The following is a 22,480-nucleotide window of genomic DNA, read 5'->3' as shown; positions in this document are numbered from 1 at the left end:
CTAGACTGTCCTGTCTCTACTGTATCGAGAGTCTTTAACTTGGGGAATTTTCAGCACACAATTGTCATGAAAGAATACCCAGAGCACTCTCTCGACTATGTAAATAAAGTCAGATCTTACGTCACCATGAGAAATGAGGACCACCTCATGCGCAGTCCAGCGTACTTTCTCTCTTTCCACGGATGGTTCGAACAGAACAGATGTGTCATCCTGCTCGAGTACGCTGACCAGGGCAACTTTTTTGGCTTCTTCGAGGCCAATGAACGACCTTTTCGACAAGGCTAGTTTGGCGATATGTGGGTGTGATCGACGTCGATGGCGAGATGGCGAAGATGGAAAGCTGAATTGGAAACATTTGCCTTCAATAGGTCAAAGCAACACAGTTGAAGTTAGCAATACCATGAAATTATACACAGATTTCACTCAATAATTGCTTTCGTATACGGGGCGATATAATATCACAAATACTTAAGGGGTAGTTCTGTAGCTTAACCTATCCACTCACTACACACTCAATATGCTAGAAACTATGAATTAAACACAAAAAGTCCGTTAGTTTGGGGTGCAGTTACTTTTCATCCTTCGTCACTGTTTAGTCCATTGATTAGCAGACCACCAAGTGTTTTCGATGAACAATGCTCTCGCTCGACCATCAACTCACACCGGGCGGAAGAGGCGCTATGTACCTAAACAATTCCCCCCAATGTCTGAAAGTCAATTGGTAGGTATGGACACCCTAGAAAAGATCCTCATCGCTAAGTTCAAATCTGGTCTTCACCCGCGGGTGCATAACTCCATTTGCAGCACGTCTGCCAATGGGATGGCCACCAGTACCATAAATGGAGATACCCATTAGATCCAAAGCAGAATCCATATCTTTGCCTACATATCGAACGCCCGACACGCCCTCCCATTCTCCGTACCTTAACTGCACTAACTCGAACCCGCCCAGTGCCGGCATCACCGGGTGCTCTAGAAAGGGACAGAAGAAGACCCCTTTTCGCTGCAAGCCCTCGAGGCAATTATGGATCGTCAAGTACTCCAGACGAGGGAAGTTACCATGAAGGTCGCTTAAGATTTCTTTCCAGGTCCCGGACCTCAGACCAACGTGGACGAAATGCAGAAAGACGAGGCTGTCTTTCAGACGGAAAAGAAGCTCCGAGATTGTTATCCGCGACATATCCTGCGGTGCCATGAGTTTGAAATGAGTAAGTCGGGGGAGGTTCTCCGCTGCGAGGAAACCTTGCAGAAGACCAGACGGCGCTGTCGTCATAGATGAGCTGAGTTCTGGCCATTGAAGGCATAGCTTTTTGAGGCAGGTGGCCGTCGTAACCAAGTCGAGAGCCCGTTGGAAGGCATCGTCGCGCCGTAATAGCCAGGACAGGTGTAACTGCTGTAGATGGGACGCCCAAGCATTGCGGAAAGACTCTTCTTGGGGTCCACTTGGTGGTAAGCGGTAAGAAGCAAGGTTCTCCTTCAGATTGATGCGGAATGCTTCAACTGGGAGCTGAGCTCGAGCGATGATGGAGAACAGGACAGCCACTGCATCTGATGGAGACAGATTGGAGAGTCCCCACTCGGGGTGTTGTATATCGGTAGTATGTATAGCCCCAACGTAGTTTTCGACATGGAAGGATCTGCAATTGATGAGTTTGTTCACCAACAGGTCGTTCAAAGCAATGACGCTAGGTGAATCGAACTGAACGCGGCCGGCGTTGTCTCGAGGCCAGAAGTTGCCTCGGCCAAGCGGTTGATCCCTAAATACCCATAATATGTGTAAATCCCGTACAAAATGGCGAAGCTGTTGGTGGTTTGCGATGCCCTCAAGCTTGATCATGCTGTCTTTAGACAGATCTGTTCGGACAGTGCTGAAGCAACAAGCTCCAAATGCGGGCCACGACACAGCATGGAGACGGCGGCTGGCCGAGTGCAGCGCACAAAGGTCTGGTTTGTGATCCAAATAATTGACGATCTGCGCGATGAGCTCGTTTGGCAGAGTACCCAACATGGTAATGTCTGGGGTAGGCGGGCCCTGGAGGTCTCCAAATATTGAGGTGCAGGGGCTGGCGACACCCGAGAAGGGCAGGAACTGGCAGAACTGGCTCAACGGATGATATATCTCATGGGGAGCGGGTTGGCCCAGCAGGCATCAATCTACCAGAATTGCCAAGCCATTTGCATTAATCTTCAGGTCTGGTTGGGTGAGATGTTGGGAGAACAAAAGTCCGCGATGACGTCTAAGGCTTGGATCTTACCGACGAAGATCTCATTGACGGAAACTGCAGGAGTACCATGGCCTTCCACACAACCAACAAAACATCAAAATCACGACACTGATATCTGTACTTCAAGATGGGCTTGGCCGGGATTGGAAATCCGAAGATAGTTAGAGAGGTGAAGCCTAGGGGAAAAGGAACCCAATCCCATGACAAACCCCCATGTATAAGACCCGCTATTGAAATACACCGACAGAGCTCTAACCGGGATACAGTCCCAGCTGGATATTCAAATGGTCTTGTAGACAAAGAAGGAGGCTAGGTGGTTTGGTTTCCTAGGCCGTACCAGGAATCCGGCTTGCTCCAAACGTGCAGCAATTTAACAATTGACCAAGTAGACAATATACCTTTATTTCACGACCATCTCACTGAGATGTGAGCTATCCACAGAATTCACCATCCCCAAATAGGATCGCCGCTAAGGACACACACAAGGGCCCCAATTCACTGTCTCCAACTCACTCCACTTATGAGATCACCGTGCCTGCTCAAAACAGTTCTCAACTCCACGAGAGATTCAGGGACCTGGCAGCAACTTCCTGCGACAACCACACACCCCAAACCCTCGCCGTTCAACTCCCCCTAATTCTCGCAATCATGCTTCGCTGGTAAGTGCCGCAGCAGTCCTTGTTCAGATGTGAGCATGTCCCCGTTGCACTCAAGCCAACCCCCCCTCCAGGTACCAGGCCAGGCTCGCCTCACGGCCGCTGCTCACGCAGAGCATCACGACGGCGGTGCTGTTCGCAACGGGCGACATCACCGCCCAGCAAGTCTTCGAGAAGAAGGGCATTGAGAAGCACGAGCTGGCACGAACGGGCCGCATGTTCCTCTACGGCGGTGGTACGTTCCTTCCTCTTTTCTCTCTTCTTCCCCAGTTCAGCCCCTTTCCAGTTCCCCACCACCTTTCTCATACATGCGCGCATCCTCATCCTGGTATTCACACGTACGTCTTCTAGCCGTCTTCGGCCCCGCCGCCACGACCTGGTACAAATTCCTTTCGCGCAAAGTCGTCCTGCAAAACAAAAACGCCGAGATCGCGGCGCGCGTCGCCTGCGACCAGCTCATCTTCGCGCCCACCTTCATCAGCATCTTCCTGAGCAGCATGGCCGTCATGGAGGGTGGGAGCCCCAAGGAGAAGCTGCAGAAGAGCTATATCCCTGCGCTGTCGACCAACTACCTTGTCTGGCCCTTTGCGCAGATGGTCAACTTCAAGATGGTGCCGCTCAATGGCCAGGTCTTGTTTGTCAATGTCATTTCTATTGGCTGGAACTGTTACTTGAGTGTTGTGAACAGCGGTGCTAGGAAGTAGAGAGAGAATAAAAGAGATAGATACATAGATACATAGATTTGGGATTAAAATCCAGGGACCAGGTCGATGGGCATGGGGACGGCTAATTGTCACGCACGATTTTCTCGTATGCTGTCTGGTTTTCCTTCTGTTACCAGCTCGGCTCAAGACAGTATAGCAGGCGTTTATTATAAAATGGTCAACACAGGGTCTCGAATCACATTGGAGCGCCTCATATCCGGCACATGTGGATAGTTTAGCAGTGCGCAGGGCTGGCTTTGAAGCATTTGAGGATGTCATCATTTCACTATTCTATACAGATACCATACCAACTATAGACAATCGAGAAAGAAGGCCTCGAACTCTTATATAAGGCTAAGTGATTGTGATATCCAGAATTAGCATCATGTACGTTGATGCATAAATATGCAATGGTGCTGGTCCCGAGCCTGCGGGTGGGTATATATCCAGGCTAAAGCCGTTGGGCTTGCCATCACGAGAAAAGGAACTCCTTCAGAACAGGAGATCCGCTGAACTCGGGATTCAGTAATATACAGCTTTGTCAAGTCAGCAATCCCGCGTTCCCCGTTGACGGCTCTAGCGAGCTGCGGCATACGTACTTGAGAAAATATTGCAAGCCCGCCCTCCGCTTTTCCAGAAACCTCGGCCGAAATTTCGAAATCAGGCTCTTAGGCGGCAGCTCTGGGACGGCGGCCTCAAAGTTGGGGAATGTGCGAATGAGTCGCCACCGGAAGTTATTGAACTCGGAGTACCGCTTCCGTATGTTCATGTAGCTGCCCTGTGGTTGCAAACACGTCAGTCTTGGTACCTTATCGCCTTGACCAGCTTCACCCAAACAGAATCACTACTAACATTCAAGGTCTGCACCCTAATATTGAACACGACGAACGCGCCAATATTGGTCGCGCTGCCGTTGACGACGACGTAATCCGTCACATCAACACTTTTAGCCCAGCACCCGCGGTTCCTATCATCGACACTACTCCGATCATCGACGTCGTTGTCCTGCAGCGTGATGCCGCCGACCTGCAACGAGTCGACCGACGCACTCGAAGCGTTGTGGTGATTATAGCTGGATGATGACGGGTATTGCCCATGCGGCCAGTACGGCGGCGAGGTTATGCTCGATGGTGACACCACATCTTCCTCATGCTCCCCTCGCCGTCCTGCTCCTTCCTCTTCCTCTTCATCTTCCTCTTCATCTTCATCTGCATATTCTTCACCGATCGGGGCGTGGGGTATCGTTTTGAGCCGCCGTAGCTGCTCTGGTCGCGCCGGTAGGGCCGGGGGCGGCGGCTCTGGTTCCTCCGTGTCGGTCTCGGTCGCCGGCGGCGAGGGCGGTGCTTCCACGGCAGCTACGGGGCCGCTTGCGACCTTATGGCTGCCGTTCAACCCGCCGCTGCCATTGAGATGCTGTGGCGCTATAGCCGATGCCATAGATGGGTGATGTCTAGATCCGAAGCAGGGCCACTCGTGCAGGAAGGGGCACGCGACCGATCGTGGTGGGTTGTCCACAGATGACGGTTGCGACGGGCCCAAGCTTCCTTGTGGATAAGAAACTTGAGAAAGCTTGCGATTGCCGTTAGAAGATGGTACGCGCCCCGGTGGGGAATAACGGTGATATGTCGATGGTATCTGGTATGTTCAATAGAGCACTTGAAAGGCGGTTCTCGACTGTGATAAGAAAAACGCTGGTCAAACTCGGACTGTTAGAAGATTACGTTGCCCTAGAGAAAGCAAAAAGCCGGGTCCGTCAATTGGATTGGAGGTGAACGGACTCCAACATCTGTTTCGCTGCTGGGATAGGCGAAAATGTGGGGAGATAACGGGGGCATTTCACCGGCATCTCGATATTAGCTGCAACTCGGGACCCACTATACCCCCGATGCCCGATCAACGTTTGGTCGCGACTGCCGTTCCCGCTTCCGTTTTCCTCTTGAACGTGAATGTAATTGACCCTCTGAGACAATCGAAGGCACGCATATTTTCTTCGGACGGACTCGTATACATTTATGCGGCCGTCGTTCATTTCCCAGAAACGTGACGCAGCTTCCTATCTGATAAGGGTTGCCATCTCCGAGCGAGCTCAAGGACTAGGTACACCCGTCTTGTAGTTCTAGCGCCAACGTCAAACAGCTTGATTAACTCGGCCGTTCCCCCTCAGCGTACTCGGGTATTTAATTTACAACACCCTTGCGAGGATATCTGCATGTCGACTTTAGTCAAAACTCGTCTTCCCATCCTCGATATGAATCCATCATTGCATTCATTCCTCAGGTCTTTGCAATCCCATTTCCCAGTTGCCAAAACAGGGATTACTGCAAGAATACCCACCGCCGTCCATCCTTCAGCTGTGTATCTGGTAGATGAAAACCCCCCCTGCCAGTCGGAGGCTGTGTCCCCCATCATGAGAACTGCGCATATTCCTGTTCCTGAGGCGTAGCCAAAACCTCGCGGGACGGGCAGCAAACAGATACATACAAGGTTCCCAACAGTCCGAGCACTGCCCGACGATGTGCAAGGGCAGCTGTTGTGTTGTGTCACCTGCGAGCAGACAGTCAAAAGCACATGGCATCGGCCGTAGTGGGATTCTCTTCGAGTCATACTGATCGTTTGATTGATAGTTAGTTGTGTTTATTTGACATTACTCTCTGTCTAGAATTCTGTCGAACTTTCTCTATACCAACCAGCTAGCGGCGGTCAACGCTCGCTCGAATTGAGAAACTAGTAGTGGAAACCAAACCCTCCACCCCACCCCCCCCCCCCGCTATGAAGCTAATGCAATGTCAAAACGCCGTAGAGACAACGTGCCCGGTGGTATATACCGAAACACGAAACCCAGAAATGTACAAAAACCTCTGTTTGTTGTGTCGAGTCGTGACCATTGATGGATAACAGCCACTATTATCTAAGCGCCGTATACTACTTGCTCATGCACGAGATGGACGAATTTCCCGACGAGCCGGGATTATCTCATATGACGCCTCCATCCCAAAGGTTGTGGTCCGCGTAGACGTTCTGGGCTTCCCATTGCAAGAAGTCCCCGAGGTCGTGGCCCAGGTTGTATCCCATCGGCACGACGTCGACATCTCCGACTTCGCTCTTCCCGAAGTCGAGGTCCGGCATTGGGCTCTCGGGCAGGCTGCCCAAGCTCTCCCGGTTGACGTAGGGGTTGGCTTCACTCTCGGCAGTCCACCGTCTCTTGCCGCCTTCGTCGTTGTACAAGCTGTGCGGGTCATATCCATCGAGACTGTATTTGTTGCTTGCGTGGCGCGACAAGTTGAGATCGAGGTTCTGGCCCTTGGACGCCTTCTCGTTCTTGAGACATTGCCACTTGTGTCTCGCACTATAGGGATTGTCGTTTTCGATCTCGCTGTAGGAAAAGTCGCTGCAATCCCCGCCGGAGATGGTGCTTGTAGGGCTGTGGACCTCGGGCTCCTTGGTGATGAGTTCGCCAGCGCCGTCCAAATGCAAGTCGTCCCACCACGCGAAGAGAGTCTCGAGGTCCTCCTGCTCCCATCGCCGAATCGTGTCCTCGCTCTCGGAGTACAAGTCGCCGGCACTGCTGATGGCGATTTGAAAGGCAGTCCAGTCTAAACCTTCGTCTACGCCGATGACGGGGTCGGGGTGAAGATCTGATTTTGCTAGGCGTATTGGGCCATGGCGGAAGATGGGGGCGGTTATGGTGCAGGGTGATGATCGAAGAAAGATATAGTCTGCATCCGCCACCGTTTCTCTCGAGGCCTTGGGGCTGTTCTCTCGAAACAGTTCATCATGCAGCACAGGCCCGATCTCTGGAATGCTGGGGAGAGCAGGAAGCTGTTTCCTAGACATGTAGCGCAAGGGCCCCCGGATTGGTGGCATCGGAAACGTCACATTCCTATAGGCCATGGCATTCTCTTGTCCGGAAGACGGCCGCTCCGGGGTTTGCAACGCCTCCCAGCATACTTTCTCGTCCTTTCGTTCTGCTGAAAAGTCGCGCTTCACGGCACTGTCGAATGATGCCGCTGCTGGTTTATTGCCGACTGGTGTGCTTGCTGCGAGCGTGAGCCCCGAAGATCCTATTCTCAACGGTAGATCGTCCATGTGGAAAGGTTCAATGGGCGTATCCGCGGTTGACTCGGGCCCCCCTAGCCTGTGTAGCGTCTCAGTCGAGCCCTGTGTTTCGAGTTGAAGCTTGGACTGCCTCCGTAACTTGTATGCCTCGAGCTCGGCGGGAGTTAGCATTTCATCCGCCTCGATCTTCTTGAACAGATGGCCACTGAACAAGTCGGTGACGTTGTCCGTCAGCGTCCATCGTGAGCTGTTCTTGACGGCATTTCTCGTGGGTTGGGTTTTGCGATGTGGTTTCATTTGCTTCAACTTCTTTGACTTGTTCCGCTTGATCCTCGACACTGACGGATTCCGGGTTGGGGATGCGAGGGGTGGAATTGCGAGTCGTTGTTGATGTTTGTGTCTTGAACTTTTCAGATTCAGAATCGGTTTCAGAGTCGGTGATTCTGCCACCACGAGGGGTGCAAGTTTGGGGGTTTCGTTGAATGACATCCGTGCAACATAGACTTCGGCGAGAGCGCTGCCGGCCGCTTGAAAAGCCTCATCAGTTTCCCGGATGAGCTGAGTGATATTATCAGGTAATGTTGATGATAATGGGTCGTCTTTGCCACAGACTCGATGGTCTGGAGATGCCGCTTTGTCTTCGGGTTCAAGCGATAAAGCTTCCATAAAACCGAGCCTTGAACTCGAGGGCCCTGCCTTGTGCCTCTTGGTATGCGGGGGGGACTGGACAGGGTCTTTCAAGGGAAACCGCGGTGAAATATCCTCACCAGCGTATGTAGTGGCGCTCGAGAGTTGAGGCGAGCATTCGCTTCGTTCATCCTTTGATGATAGGGAACAAAGAGGAGACCGTCTTATTCCAGCAAATCTTGGGGAAGCAAACTCGCCATGCTGCTCGCAGCTACACACTGAACTAGCCGAAGAACGTGGGGTCTCATCTGGCAACGGGGGCAGGGGCGTTAAGACATTATGGACGCTTTGGGGTCTGCTGATAATGATCGGGGCTGGTGGTTGTTTTGTGCTCTGGGAGCGCCTCATTAACCACGACTCTTTTCGGCTTTCTTGACTGGAATGGGCCCGGCCACCCTCATCGCTGTCATAGTCCTCGTCCGCATGTTTGGGTTGCCTTTGGGAGATCAACCTCCGTATGTTGAATCCAGCCTTGGACATGATGATGTGGGATGACTTGATGCAAGGGAGCGTTCAAGCAAACAAAATCGGGGGGGGGGGGGGGGGAGGGGCGGGTGGGAGGAGATTACATGGGATTCATGGATGGGGAGTGCTAGAGCGAGCGCGTGATATGATCGTCGAGAGTTGGGGAAGACATGTTGGCCAAAGAGAAAACAGAGAACAGTGGACGTTACTGCGAGCTCTGGAAATGCGCGTTGACAAGGCCGTGGGACGAATAGTTATAACGCAAGGGAGACATGCTGAGGATCGGGGCCCGTCGCAACTTGTACCTGAGCGGCATAGGCGACTTACACGAGCGTGGCGCGGTCAAGCGACGAAGTGGTGGGTTGCGCAGGAAGAAGCTGCCAACCTGGTAGTCCATGTCGAGGTTGGCAGATTGGGGTGTCAAAGGGGGGCCGGGGGGGAGTTCCGGGGTCTGTTATTTTTGTCGTCTATTGGCCCATAATAAGCATTCAAGGTTGCTATTTGCGAGTTACGTGCATGTTGCGAAGATCGCCCGCCCAGACTAATCCCAACGGTCATGTTGCAGATACGTACTTGAATACTTGGTGAGCCTTGTTGGATGCATTTCCACTCTTTTGATATTCCTGCGTGCTGGAAAACCAAGATGACCGTCCGAAAGCCAGCTGGGATAACCGTAACACCCGAAAGCCTGAATCGGTAGGTCGGTCATTGGACAGGAGAACGGGTAGTGGCAGGCGAATATAGTTGACTAGTGACCAGACTGTGCAACCAGCTTCAACAGCGGCCAGATGCATTGGCCATTCATCTACACGAGTGTGGTTAAGCTAATGACCCGACCCTACATCCCAGGACATCTGGAAGGTTGTTCGTGTCTCGGCGCGGCCTATTGCGAGAGGATACAACATCAGGCTGTATCAAAGTACAATTACCTTTGCCAACCTGGAACCTGAGGGTCCACGGCAACGGTACGGGGACCGTCACTGTCCTCCACAAGAGCTCGCATTGCTGTATTGTCTCGAGGCAAATACTTGCACAGCATGCCTAGCAGATAAAGTGAAGATCCCTCCACTTGTTCGATCAATCAGATTCGGCCGCAGATTTAAGACTCTGTCCAGCGGGTGGTGCTCATCAGCCCCGAGTTGATCGGGCTGCAGCAGGGCTGAACGGCACCACAACGGGTAGGTAGCTAAGCATGGGGACAGTCATCAAAGTGTGGCAGGGGTTCGGACCCCAAGATAACTCGCGAGACTTCCAGACAGGTGATTGGCCGTGGGTGGATGATGAATCACGGATCGCGGGTAGACCGTGTCACAATGGAGGGACGGAAGCCCTGTTTAGAGGGCAGTGGGTGGGCATTTGAACCTCTCCAGTCTGCCCCTCATCTTGCCATTCCGACAGGCACATCTGGATGTAGGTTGCTGTGCCCCTTATACCAAGTCAAAAGAAAGGCCGCATTGGGGGAGTACGAAAATATGGGACGTGGATGGAGAGGAAAGGATGTTCGCATGTCCCCGGGGTAGGACGGCAGAGCTTGGAATCTTCATCAGTTCGAGCAAAACACAGGCCGATCCCAGCTGTCGGCAGCCGAGTTTACAGGTGGCATCATCCACTGACAGCCCAAACGGCAGCTGCAAAACTGTACCTGGGAGAAAGCGTCAGCTCAGCCGACGATAGATTGCTGGCTTCTTTGCTGGCTTACAATCCATTGTTGTCAGCCCAACAAGCCCAGCCGCCCCGAGGACTCCACGCACGTTGACACCCTTTTCGAAACCCCATTTTCTCGTGACTGCAGCACAAATGTTATCTTGTCCACGTGTCATAGAGCGTGATCTTCCCCGCATTGACGATCGTTTTACACTGCATAGGAGTCTGGTTTGCTCGCGCACTTCCTTCTTAGAACCAGCAATCAACGTCGTCACGGAACTCAAATGCAGGAGCAAAATATGAATGTAGTAATTGTTTATCGGGAGAGGGGGGATAATTACCCGAGCATCTCATCAATCAATCAACATCCCGTCACTTACCTCATGCTGACAAGGACCGTTCTGCAGGTTCCTGCCGTTCTGACCTGAACGATGTCACTTCACAATATCACCCTGCGCTTTTCATAGCTGTCCAGGATTTCGCCTGACGTCCAAGCCCAGTTGGCCGCAGCAATTTGTAGACAACAATACTGTCATCATTGCGAGGAGGCTTCTATTCCCGATGGGCCTAGATGTACCTCAAATCGGGGTCGCAAATAGATATTGCTACTGCCTTATAGCAACACTTCCTCTTACATGACCCACTTGGACGAATGGCGTCGTGGTGACGAACAAGCAGGGCATCGAGTAAAGGCACTCGTATGTCATCCTTACCAGTTGACTGCGTCCGTTGAACTGGCTGGCGGTTATTATTAAGCAATCAAATACCCCTGTCACTGCCGCATAATCGCGCTTCTTCGTTCTGTCCCTGCTTTGCCGGCAAGCCGGCCATATTCAGCCTTCTTGCGTTCCCAGTAATTTAGCCAATCTGACTGACCTTGCGATGACCTGTCAAAGTGAGATTCGGCTGCCGACTCCTACTCTGCATCTTCTACAGGGCTTGATGTGCTGGATTCCTCTGCAATGAGCCAGGATCGTCTGGGCCATTGCAAAATTCCAAACGCCCGTTTAGGGTGGATACCTGCAGAATGCGTGAAGTGACAGTAATCAGAGTGGGGAGACACTCTTGGCTCGAAGACTTTGGGATCGATAGGAGACCTGTTTCTCACCAATACCTAAGTATACTAACGCAGTGAGACCCAAGTGGTGTTGCATAAGCCCGGATATCCACTGACTTGGTAGTCACTTTTATAGGTTCAAGCGCTTAAGCATAGCACGTCATCCGACAGACCAAGTATATTGCGCGGCTACCATATCGCTACTACTCACCGAGGTAAGCAAGGTAAGCAAGCGGATAGGAGACAGTTGTTCCTGTTGCTATACGTAGAACCTGCGCATCATATCCATCGCAGGCACAATCTGGTGCCGCATGCCCTTCCCATCTTCTAAGCCACCTGGCAACCCAACTCCTGTACCATACACCATGAGGTGGTTGAATCGCTGCTTCATTTCGCGTTGTACAACTGCCCTAACCCGCAGCATCTGGAGATTTTCACCACCCGAATCCGAAACACCCGCCGCAATCTGTGTTGTCACGCCACAGCGCCCTGAACGTAAATTCCTGCCCAGTTCCAGTGCCAGTCCCTTGCAGAAAATCCGCTTACAATACCATGGTGCCTAGGACATACTCAAACTCACGGCATGGTAAATGACTCCGCCACATTGTATGTTACACGTAAAGCGACCATTCGGCCCTATTGCTTTCCCTCTCTCGCGAAACGGGATAACTACCTGGTGGCAATGCTATGCCAAGCAAGGGAGTCGAAGATGCAAGAAGGCTCTCCCCGCCCCCATGTACACGCCAGTTTCCAGGACCGTCCTTGCTTCGATTTCTCTGCTGTGGTACGGGAAGCGCCGTCAATATTCGAATCGATCGTGGTGCTACCGTATGTTATGGCCAAATATACCTTTTTGTCGACGTTGCTCTTGGTCTTATAGAACATCGTTCTCCCTCTTCATCTGCCGCGGCGTCGAGGTCTAAGCTGAAAAAGCGTGTCTGGGTATGAGGACATATTTCTCTTCGGGGCTTCCACTATCTGGGATCTCGGTATGTTGGTGTTTGCTGCTGCCGCTGAGGGCACCGATTTTTCCGCGGATCTATGAGAGAGGGGTGATGAGCAGCTCGAGGCAGGGGGTGCGCTCGTCAGTTGAGTTGGAGAGGCCTTGCATTGTTGATGGGTATGTATCGCCGGTTAGTTCGTGATAGTGCCAGTGAGAGATGTTATTATTGAGCGCAAAGCTGCACGTATCGTTTTCAAATTCGTATACATACCTTGCTGTGAATTGGAATGTGTTGGTATCAAGACTGGTTGACTTCTTGAGAATGTCTTAAGATGAAGTCTTGGAAATGCCAAGCACCTATGTCAGACATGACATTGTCATCAAAACAGCGAGCCGCAGTCTATATACCGATAATGGTCTTCAGAAATGGCCAACCACTGCCACAAATCCTCCATCTCCATGTCACACCGTAGGGCTGTTTGAGTCTCAGAACTTAGACAAAAACAGAACCTTCCTTGGGTCTCACGCAACAGCGCGCTGAAACTGCCATTACAGCCTGCCAATCGTGATTGCCCCATTTCTAAACATGGCCAAAATGAGCCATTCATGGCAGTTCGACGTATACGTGGCCAGACACAGCTGACCATATAATAACAAAGCAATGCGCCTGAACATCCGGGACCCCCGTGGCTGTGCTTTGCCGTCTTCGGCTGCAACATTGTTCTGCGATAAGTCATAGATGCTATCAGCATGAAGCAGATTTCGGCTGTCTATGTGCCGCGAATCTCGCCGGCCGTGGAAGCGGCGAAAACGTATGCTAATATCGGCCGAGGCTTGAACGGAGAAATCGGCAATGAGGTGAACCAATCTTCAAGACAGAAGTAGGCAACCGAAGTCTCAATAAAAACAATGTTGTCTTAGGCCGGGGTTCAGATTGACAACATCCAAGGATGGCGCCGTGGGGCTACTCCCAGTCGAGGCAGCATGCGGTTTCTTCTGGTCGTCCCCGGCTGAATGACGAAAGAAAGGAGTCTAGACAGTGAAAGTCGACAGCTGAAGGCCAGTATCCATGCGGCCTAGGACCCTCAGCGCGTTACGAGGAAATAAATCATGTGTGGATGCTCCATTGTGGCTCAAAAGCATACAACAGCTTCTCACAGTGGTCCGATTTGAGTCCAGTCAATTGAACATGTCAAATGTGACCCGGCGCAAGCATGATTATGAAAGCTGTGAATTGGGCTGATCTACCTGCAGTGCGCGTGAAGCGCTACTTAGCCTCGAAGACATGCTTTTTTAGTCTAGATGATACCGAAGCAAAATCATCTGGACACTTCAGCGGTTCAACAACTTGAGGGAGCCAATTCGGTTAAACTTGAGGAGTCGACGTGCCACGACAAGATGCCATGCCAATGAGGCACGACCGGTAGCCACTATACCTCAGTTCATTCCTCTACATCTCCCTCCTCATCCTCCTCGTCCTCCTCCTGGGTGATATAGGGTACGAATCGGAAGTCGAGGAAGCTAACCGCACCACCTTCAACTTCCACCATGAATTGCAGGCTGAGCACACCTTGGCCGTCGCCACGAAAGCTGACTTTGCTTGCTATGCGCATCGCTTCGCTAGCTGACTTGACCAGGTCAAACTTGAAGCTCTGAACCCATTTTTCGCGTACAGAGAACGTCTCGAGTAAGTCGCGTCCGCTTGAAAAGTCGACACTTGCGCTGCCAAGGGATCCGCCGCTTGATAGACTCAGCCATGGCACATCAGTAGATGCCATAATGGTGATTCGAGTAGGCGACATGGGTGCCAATTCAGAGAGACAATCCAACAACCATCGAGCTTGCATGATGATTTTGAAAGAGAGGTCGTCGCGATCAAAAGGGATGTCGTCCGGTTGCTCCGGGGCATAGGTCACCATGTTACACCGCGTCTTTACGCCTGTCTCCTCCAGGATGATGCTGAGTGGTGATCCATCATCCTCATATAAGAGACAACAAGTTCCAGGCATACCCAGAGTTTGATGACTGAACGCATCTGGGCGATAATTTCTAAGGTTGCTTCGATATGGCTCCGCATCTGCTTTGGCTTGCTTCGCGGCTATATCCGTTGCGCCAAATATTTGCAATGCTTCCAGGAAAGCGGCCAGGTTGATCTGAAATTGAGGGAGGGCTCCATCCTCATTCTCAGCTAGGTTTAGAGTGTATGTAGTGAATAGAGCCTTGTCCAAAAATGCCACACCTGGTTCTGGTTATCATCTGGAGATTGACAAGTGCATACAACACCGGGTGTCCTACCTTGCATGACCCTGGAGTGATCGGCTGCGAACCTGATTCCATCCTGCGTGATCTGCACATGAACCTTTGTGGTGAAGCTGATGCACTTCAGAAGTTGGTGTATTTGTCTCGTGGAGCTTGCGACCGCCCGAAACAAAGGCGCCTGGGGTGGTACTGAGCCGATAGAAGAGGCCATGATGAAAGATGAGAAATTGGTGTTGGGTTTGGAAGAAACGATGCCTAGATCTCGACCCCGGTTTCTTCACGGCCAGAAAGTGGTATCTTAAATAATGCCTTTGCACGCCTCAATTCAGCTATTGTACAGGCCCACGGATCTTTCGGGCTCACGATGCCTTTTCTGGGTATCTTCTCTCCCTTAGACGTAGACTCCGACTGCGCAGAACATGTAGACCGTGCCGACCCTAAATCCAATGTTAGATATTTTTCAACAGCAGAAAATTGTTCGAATTGAGATCACATACGCCAATGCGAACGAAGCAGGGATGCCGAGTAAAGGTACGTTGACTAGAGATCGATCTATGTGGTGCACGTCAGTCAATTGTCTCAACAGTACAAACCCAAGTAATCTTACTCAGGGTGAAGGCACCTGACAGGGCTATGCCAATGAGAATCAGGGTGAATCCGACGGTGAATTGGCTTTCCTTGCCGACGGTGGGAAAGAATGGGCTGCCTGGAGCAGTTTGCCAGACCTCATGCAGTGACGAATCCATGAATGATGATGGGTGGGAGGTTGGCCGAGGTGATGGTTACAGTGACAATGGTTTGGGGTGAATGTGGAATTTGGGGTTTGATTTATGTCTGCATCGCACGCAAGTTACAAATGAAGGTGGAAATTATGAAATATCTCGACACCTTGTTGAACTCGGGAAGCTGCAAACTGATTTGCATTTGCCTCTCACAAGCTTCGGGTCAGTGTCAGTTGCAAGGTGGCAGCTACCAGCATTGAGCCGCACATCTCCCAGGCTGCAGATCTCCGCTAGGAACATACATATTCCTTCCGACAAAGCTCCGAGCCCCCGCGCATGGGTGCCTGGGGACCCACCGGCCCGCACTTGCCCCGGATCAACTCCATGTCACGACGTCTTCCGCTTACTGCACAAGATGGTTCTTGCAAGTGGAGCGCAGTCCATCGACACGGTCTACCCCAGATGTTGTCGCAATGGTGGTAAAGGAAGAAAGTAAGCTCTCAGCCCTCTTCGACAGTATGTTCATGTTGCAGACCGCTAACAGCTCTTTTGCGCGACAGATGCCAAGCGCAAGGCGAGCGACGAGCCTTCGTCGCCCGTGGCGTCGAAAAGGGCGAAACACAGCGACTCGACTGAGCTCGCGACCAACAAGAAACCTGCAATGAAGCCCATACCTTTCCCCGAAAAGGTAGATACCACCCTTTCTACTTTCAGCAACGGTGACTTCTTTGCCCGCCAGTACTTCGAGCCGATTAACCCAGATGCGCCTGTGGCTGTTGCAGATATCAGTGACATCGCACAGCACTCCTCCCCAATAAGAGGTCAAGTGGTGCCGCATCTTGAAGAAGACAACGACGAAAATCCAGAGAAATCAAGCGATGACTCTGATACCACCTTCCTCTTTCCTTACAGCAGCAGTATCGGGCAGGACGCAGTAGCACTCTATTGTGGACACTGCCTCCAGAATACAAGCCTTGCTAACACACAACTTCCTCAGTACGGCGTTATCGAAGAGAGGAACGGCGAGATCGAGTTCCGTGTAGTCAATAACGACAACAAGCGTGAATCTCTAATCATACTAACAGGCCTCAAATGTATCTTCCAAAAACAATTACCTAAGATGCCGAAAGATTACATCGCCCGACTAGTCTACGACCGAACACATCTGTCAATAGCCATTGTCAAAAAGCCTCTCGAAGTTGTCGGCGGCATCACGTACCGACCTTTCAAGGGACGCCAGTTCGCCGAAATTGTCTTCTGCGCCATTAGCAGTGACCAACAGGTGAAGGGCTATGGCGCGCATCTAATGTCCCATCTGAAGGATTATGTGAAAGCCACCAGTGATGTCATGCACTTCTTGACGTATGCTGATAACTACGCCATCGGGTACTTCAAGAAGCAGGGGTTCACCAAGGAGATTACACTCCCAAAGTCAGTGTGGATGGGCTACATCAAGGACTACGAGGGCGGTACCATTATGCAATGTTCGATGCTGCCCCGGGTGCGCTATCTTGAGATGGGTCGAATGCTTCTGAAACAAAAAGAATGCGTACACGCCAAGATCCGCGCCTTCTCAAAATCGCATGTTATTCACCAACCGCCTAAGCAGTGGAAAACCGGAGTGACGGCTATCGATCCTCTCTCCATTGAAGCAATCCGGGCCTCGGGCTGGTCCCCCGATATGGACGAGTTGGCGCGCCAGCCTCGTCACGGACCGAATTACAACCAGCTGCTTCATCTCCTGAACGATTTGCAGAACCATCAATCGGCATGGCCTTTTCTCAACCCCGTTAATAAGGATGATGTTGCCGATTACTACGACGTCATCAAGGAGCCGATGGATCTCAGCACCATGGAAACGAAGCTGGAGGCAGACCAGTACGATACACCGGAAGCGTTCATCAAAGATGCCAAGCTCATCTTTGACAACTGCCGAAAGTACAATAATGAGACGACTCCATATGCGAAGAGCGCCAACAAGCTCGAGAAGTTCATGTGGGCGCAGATCAAAGCAATCCCAGAGTGGTCACACCTTGAGTCATAGAGGAAGCGCAAGGTTAACCAACCCGGGCGCAGAATATTCGACGGACTGGAGCTGAATGATAATGACGTACAAGAAGTGGAATAAACTGGTACATGCTGGTTTGCAGGAACAGCAGAAGGGTTGGGAATCGGTTGGGCTACCATGCTGTATCCCTCGCATCGAGCCGCCTTCCATCCTCATTGTCGTCTGCTTCGAGCAGCATCGCCTTTCCCACAATGACCCCATTTTCCATCTTCATCTAGGCCGGTCGGCCCGACTACTTCGACTACCTCCCGGATCTAGATGGATGACGGGTGTCATGTGTGAAAGAACTCTCAAAGAAAGGTGGTAGATGCGGCCCGGATTTCTCCAGCCAAAACCATAGACTTGTGTTTTGAAGGCGTATATAGGAACCGTACGTGACTTACTGCTCTGATAGTGCATATCTGGAAGGCAAGCATTTGGCGTTCAGGATTGAACCGACAAAAGGGCCACCCGGGCGGAACGGTCTGCCGGTTATATGTATTATTGGTCATGGCTCAATTGGCATTGATGAATCTGAGTAATTGTACATCTTTGTTTGATGGTTAAAACGAAGCCGACTTTGCATTCATTTGTCCGATGAACGACCGTAGGACGGCCAGTATTGCGATTAGAAAGCCAACTTTGGTTGCCAATAAACGGGGAGAATGTGTTCCAATCTCGAATAGCATAACTGACATGAGCTAGATGGGGTGCGAAGGGGGGGACTCCGTTGCAACTAGAATCCTCGCCAGCTTCCACAACTAACCTAGGAGGCTTGGTTTCTTGCGTCGGCGAGACTACTATGTTGAAAGCCTTGAGGGAGCGAGCGATATTTGATGAGGCCACGGCACCGGTTGTAGACTCTTCTCAGAAACTCATCATTTATGTTCGTCGAATCTGCACACCTCAATCCAGCAGCCCCTTCGTTGCCTTGCGCGTTTGGCGTGCTTAATCCTCCCCAACTCCATCGCGGTACGGGTGCTTCAAACGAAATGATCCGTCTTCGTTGTGGTGAAAGGTTATTAACGCTGAGACTTCTAAAAAGTATGTACTTTTGGAAGCATGGCACTTGCTGAACTCAGATATGAGGCAAAGGGGGGGAAAGGGGGGTTGGCGCTATTCAATACAACATCTATCCGAAGAATAATTGCCACGAAGGAGCTGCAAGTAATCCTTGCTGCCCATGGCCAAAGATGACTGTTAACCACCTCAGGCAGAATCCCCTTAACTCAACTCTATCGAGACTCGCTACTGCTTTTCGTATGCATGGGGGCATAGAAGCCAGGTCGATCGAAGGAGCTACTCAGTTGGACTTGTAAATCTCAAGATACCTACATAGGATACGCAAAAGGAAACATAGCCCCCGTAACAGCAGCCAAGTAGCTTGTATTGAGTAGGTGCATCTTGAGCAACACGTCCATGTACTCGCAGTCAACAGTTTGAGCCAGTCGGCCTTTCCATTTCTTCGCTTCGATCCTGAATACAACACCACTACGAACCTCGATGCAATACAATGAAGAGCACACAATAAAGGGACATGTGGTAATTAATTGCGGAGTTCCCGTCTTAGTTAAATCGCCCGCAACCGCGGCACGGTCATTTCCATGCCCCCATCGTGATGGATCCCACACTCTAAGCATAGACAGCAGCAAGTCAAGTTTCCCTCCAGATCTGCCAAAACGCAACGCATGCTTAGAGCGCCCCCTGTGTGCCCTCCCCATGTAAAAACTCCATGCTTTGCTAATAACTCGTCATCTCAATTCGTCCCCTACGCCACTACCACTCCATAATCATGGAGGTCGGAAAAGCAACCGCAAATTTGGGACAAATGACGCAGAATGGGTATGCTTGCTGGATGGCATGATCGGCTGCCTCTAAGTAAAGCCTCCGCTTTTCTTTGATGTCAAAATTCAAGTATATGCCATGGAAATCATCCTAAAGGTCCGAAATGTGCTACGACAACAAGACTATTAGGGCTAAGGGGAAAAGGATGAATCATGGTCATTAAGGCCCTTTGATGAAGGTGGTGTCGTGTTCGGAGCTAAAGCCAAGGGAGAAATGGGGGTATCGATGCTTGTGACTGGTGATGGTAGTAGAATTTCAGCGTTTCTGATTCTTCCCTTCTGCTCCGCAGGTCACACCGTGGATTCTCATGCTCCCGGCTGGGCTGTGCGTTGCACACGAACATTTCCCGATGCTGTGCTGGTTCCGCGGTCGCCTACTGGGAGGCGAAGATCCGAATACGTCCGCCGCCAGGGCGAATAGGCATGTCGACTAGGTGAGGCTCCCGACGTAGATGAAGCGTTGTTTGCGGTTGCTGCTTCTGTCTCGAGAGTGCGTCGAAGCATATCATGCAGGAACTCGGGGATGTCTTGCCAGTCGCCAGATCGAGCAGCGCTTAACATCCTCGGGGGGAAAAGCGCTTGGGGAATCAACATCAGGTCGTTGGACTGTTGGAGGATTTGTTCGGAAAGGAAGGGAAGTTCGCCAGAGTCGATTGCGTTCTTGAGCCACTGTTCCCATTCCTCGTCCAGAGGCTCTGATGTATCGCCGGCCTCGTGGCGCGCGGCTCGTTCACGCAGACGCTCATTCAGCGCTACACCAATGCTCTCCAACTCCCCCTCGCTCTCCTCGCCTTCCATATCCTCATCCTGACCCTCGCACGCGTCGTCCTCCAAATCATCAGTCTCCCCGCGCAACGTCGCACGTAGAGCAGCCGATCTGTCCTCCGGCTCGATCCAGTCGGGAAAGCCCGCGTCTGCAGTGTCTACGATGGTCTCTCCCGAATCTCTTTCGTAGCGCTCCTTGGCCCATTTGGTACCCTCCCATTTGGTAAGACCTGCGATCTCGGCGTTCGTCAGGCGTAGGGCATCAAATGCCCGAAACAAGCGTCGGTGCCAAGGCCATCGTCCAAGTCGTATTCGATGGATGCGATGGCAGTAGTCGAGGCCTGGATACTTTGCTTCTTGAGTGTCGAGATGTCCGTAGAAAGAGTGCACTTCCTGGCGGACTTCGAGGATGAGGTGTCGGTGGAGGAGTGCGTGGAAATGCTGAGGGTCGGTGGGCCGGGGCTTGGGAAACATGTACTCGTAGACGATTTGGTCGACCGGGCGTCCCTTCATCTTGCCGGTATTGTGAAGCACCTGGAAGTCGGGGACGGAGGAGATGGCAACCCTCTGCTCTGCTCGCCTGGGAAGAACTCCAGTTAGGAGTAGTAGACGCGGAGTCGATGCAGCACGCAGCCAACAGTTGGGTGGTTGGTTGCAGAAAATGGTGGAACACGGTGAACCGCGTGACCTGGCTCGAGTGAATCTTTTATTGTCGGTGATTGACAATCTGATGCTTCGGGATGATTGCTGGTGAATTTGGCGAGAAAGAGTCGAAGTTGAGTGGACGTGTGGCCGTCGTCGTAAGAAGATCAAGGCTTCGTTTGTGTGAGAAGGATCCAGGCGGGGAGATCCCTGGAAGACAGTCAAAGCCGTGAAGGAAGCTTGTAGAGGGGCGCCAAGACACAGGGAAACGGGATCTGTGCTTCTGCGACAATGAGATATTGGCCGGCCTGAGCACCTGACTTCGGGGAACCCAACACTTTCGGATGGAACTAGACGGCGACAAAAATGAATTCTAAAACGTGGGAATGTGGTCCAACGAGGAGGCGCTGGTGAGCAACAATCAGGTGACAGAAAATCTTAGTCCGAGATACGGACTAGCAGTAGAAAGATCTTGGGAAGGGAAGGGACGTTGTTCGAAGTTGCAGTTGCAGTTGCAGTTGTCCTTGCAGTTGGACGATCCCTACCGTACCCTTTACCCCCGGCGTCGGGCTGTCCTGCATAGACTGCATACGCTGACTGCATACGCTACGCTGCCCGCATCCGTAAATAGGAAGGCATGCACACATCACAACGGCATTGAGCGCGCTTTCCTGCGCTTGCTAATCAGCCCCTCTGATTGATTCTCGCGCCTTGATCCACTGCACCCGACGAACATTCTTGACCATCAAGCCATTTGCATGCAACGTACACGAGCCAAGCTTTAAAATTTGCGACTGTCTGATGATCACTTAAACGTTGAGCACTTGCAGTTAACCTGGGGAGTACGTGTCCAGCTTCCACCTACTGCCTCTTTGCCTCGAGTACCCAACCTAAAGCATGACACTTGTTATTACCTAGTACCTACCTAGGCACTCAACATTCCATGCGGATGCCTCCTACGCCATCCCAGCAATACCCAGTCCCTGGTCTCGACTCTCGAGCAGCCGACCGCTGATCCGCTCCTTCGGCATGTTTACAGCATCTAATACCACAGAAGCGCGATTCGTGAAACATCCCATCGCGTGATTGAGTTGGGTAATAACCATACTTTGTCCAAGATCGTATTTAGCGCCATTTTAGTCCTAGCTCAAGTTCACCTTGCCATTATCAATATAGGAAATCCCCATGCGGCACAGCCCTATGACTCTACCACGACTGCCCCCTTCTTAGGCACACTGGTAATGTCGGGTATCTACTTGAGGCCTTGGTCAAAACATCCTCTAAGCTGCAAGTCCCCAGCTCAGTTGTCTCGTGCTCGGGTTTCAACTGTTTCGTTCCTTCACGGGTCTGAATCGCCGTGCAAACTCAATCCACAACTCGAGAGCTGTGGCTTCGTTTGGCTGTCTCATCTTCAATGGCAACCCACCCATCATTCACAATCATTCCGACCCCTCCAAATAGGCAAGTGCAGCGGCACGTCAGGCACTAGGACGTGTCCCCTTGCAATCCATTGATCACCCGTTGCGATTCAGAGATCGGACCTTGGTAGCGCCACTCGGAGGCTCCATTTCTGCCCCCATCAAACTTGTCACATCCACAGGCGCAAGCGATCGTTTCTTGGCACAACCGGACTGCAAGACAACCTATGGGCATTGGGTTGTTCATCCTCACCCAACAGACCTGCTGACCGCCTCTTCACGTTGCATCTTAACGAGAGGCTCCTATACTAATAATCCACCCCCGGGATGGAGAACAAACGACGAG

General features: G+C 51.7%; 10 protein-coding genes across 10 annotated transcripts; 3 read left to right on the top strand and 7 right to left on the bottom strand.

The window, feature by feature from the left end:
- Window positions 1–478: 478 nt before the first annotated feature.
- Window positions 479–2,414, bottom strand: BCR38DRAFT_148244 (uncharacterized protein). The gene has a single exon (XM_040853693.1). The coding sequence runs from the start codon at window positions 2,006–2,008 to the stop codon at window positions 737–739; it is 1,272 nt and encodes a 423-aa protein (XP_040709265.1). The 5' UTR covers window positions 2,009–2,414; the 3' UTR covers window positions 479–736.
- Window positions 2,415–2,561: 147 nt separating this feature from the next.
- BCR38DRAFT_453520 (uncharacterized protein) lies at window positions 2,562–3,918 on the top strand. The gene is made up of 4 exons (XM_040861604.1): window positions 2,562–2,651; window positions 2,712–2,884; window positions 2,956–3,116; window positions 3,233–3,918. The coding sequence occupies exons 2-4, from the start codon at window positions 2,874–2,876 to the stop codon at window positions 3,583–3,585; spliced, it is 525 nt and encodes a 174-aa protein (XP_040709264.1). The 5' UTR covers window positions 2,562–2,651; window positions 2,712–2,873; the 3' UTR covers window positions 3,586–3,918.
- On the bottom strand, window positions 3,919–5,427 carry BCR38DRAFT_453518 (Phox homologous domain-containing protein). The gene is made up of 3 exons (XM_040861603.1): window positions 4,438–5,427; window positions 4,185–4,363; window positions 3,919–4,121 (listed from the first exon to the last, which is right to left on the bottom strand). The coding sequence occupies exons 1-3, from the start codon at window positions 5,020–5,022 to the stop codon at window positions 4,058–4,060; spliced, it is 828 nt and encodes a 275-aa protein (XP_040709263.1). The 5' UTR covers window positions 5,023–5,427; the 3' UTR covers window positions 3,919–4,057.
- Window positions 5,428–6,353: 926 nt separating this feature from the next.
- On the bottom strand, window positions 6,354–8,865 carry BCR38DRAFT_453515 (uncharacterized protein). Its single transcript, XM_040861602.1, has one exon. The coding sequence runs from the start codon at window positions 8,806–8,808 to the stop codon at window positions 6,559–6,561; it is 2,250 nt and encodes a 749-aa protein (XP_040709262.1). The 5' UTR covers window positions 8,809–8,865; the 3' UTR covers window positions 6,354–6,558.
- A 2,739-nt stretch (window positions 8,866–11,604) lies between these two features.
- Window positions 11,605–12,596, top strand: BCR38DRAFT_148181 (uncharacterized protein). The gene is made up of 2 exons (XM_040853692.1): window positions 11,605–11,989; window positions 12,058–12,596. The coding sequence occupies exons 1-2, from the start codon at window positions 11,806–11,808 to the stop codon at window positions 12,372–12,374; spliced, it is 501 nt and encodes a 166-aa protein (XP_040709261.1). The 5' UTR covers window positions 11,605–11,805; the 3' UTR covers window positions 12,375–12,596.
- Window positions 12,523–13,534, bottom strand: BCR38DRAFT_148147 (uncharacterized protein). The gene is made up of 2 exons (XM_040853690.1): window positions 12,846–13,534; window positions 12,523–12,776 (listed from the first exon to the last, which is right to left on the bottom strand). Exons 1-2 carry the CDS (start codon window positions 13,187–13,189, stop codon window positions 12,629–12,631), a joined length of 492 nt encoding a protein of 163 aa, XP_040709260.1. The 5' UTR covers window positions 13,190–13,534; the 3' UTR covers window positions 12,523–12,628.
- BCR38DRAFT_148160 (DNA repair exonuclease rad1) lies at window positions 13,535–15,205 on the bottom strand. The gene is made up of 3 exons (XM_040853691.1): window positions 15,194–15,205; window positions 14,733–15,133; window positions 13,535–14,676 (listed from the first exon to the last, which is right to left on the bottom strand). Exons 2-3 carry the CDS (start codon window positions 14,905–14,907, stop codon window positions 13,880–13,882), a joined length of 972 nt encoding a protein of 323 aa, XP_040709259.1. The 5' UTR covers window positions 14,908–15,133; window positions 15,194–15,205; the 3' UTR covers window positions 13,535–13,879.
- BCR38DRAFT_491458 (uncharacterized protein) lies at window positions 15,088–15,442 on the bottom strand (the record flags this gene model as incomplete). The annotated part of the gene is made up of 3 exons (XM_040864667.1): window positions 15,088–15,133; window positions 15,194–15,248; window positions 15,304–15,442. 3 exons carry the CDS (start codon window positions 15,440–15,442, stop codon window positions 15,088–15,090), a joined length of 240 nt encoding a protein of 79 aa, XP_040709258.1.
- Window positions 15,443–15,798: 356 nt separating this feature from the next.
- BCR38DRAFT_148066 (uncharacterized protein) lies at window positions 15,799–17,619 on the top strand. The gene is made up of 2 exons (XM_040853689.1): window positions 15,799–15,910; window positions 15,979–17,619. The coding sequence occupies exons 1-2, from the start codon at window positions 15,892–15,894 to the stop codon at window positions 17,460–17,462; spliced, it is 1,503 nt and encodes a 500-aa protein (XP_040709257.1). The 5' UTR covers window positions 15,799–15,891; the 3' UTR covers window positions 17,463–17,619.
- A 2,050-nt stretch (window positions 17,620–19,669) lies between these two features.
- BCR38DRAFT_316024 (uncharacterized protein) lies at window positions 19,670–20,587 on the bottom strand (the record flags this gene model as incomplete). The annotated part of the gene is made up of 1 exon (XM_040854701.1): window positions 19,670–20,587. A coding segment is annotated over one exon (918 nt), but the record flags the coding sequence as incomplete, so codon positions are not given.
- Between the last annotated feature and the right edge of the window lie 1,893 nt (window positions 20,588–22,480).

The sequence above is a fragment of the Pseudomassariella vexata genome (assembly GCF_002105095.1).
Source record: "Pseudomassariella vexata strain CBS 129021 chromosome Unknown BCR38scaffold_33, whole genome shotgun sequence".
Classification (NCBI taxonomy): domain Eukaryota; kingdom Fungi; phylum Ascomycota; class Sordariomycetes; order Amphisphaeriales; family Pseudomassariaceae; genus Pseudomassariella; species Pseudomassariella vexata.
Note: the sequence above shows the minus strand (reverse complement) of the source record. Positions and strands in the feature narration are given on the sequence as shown.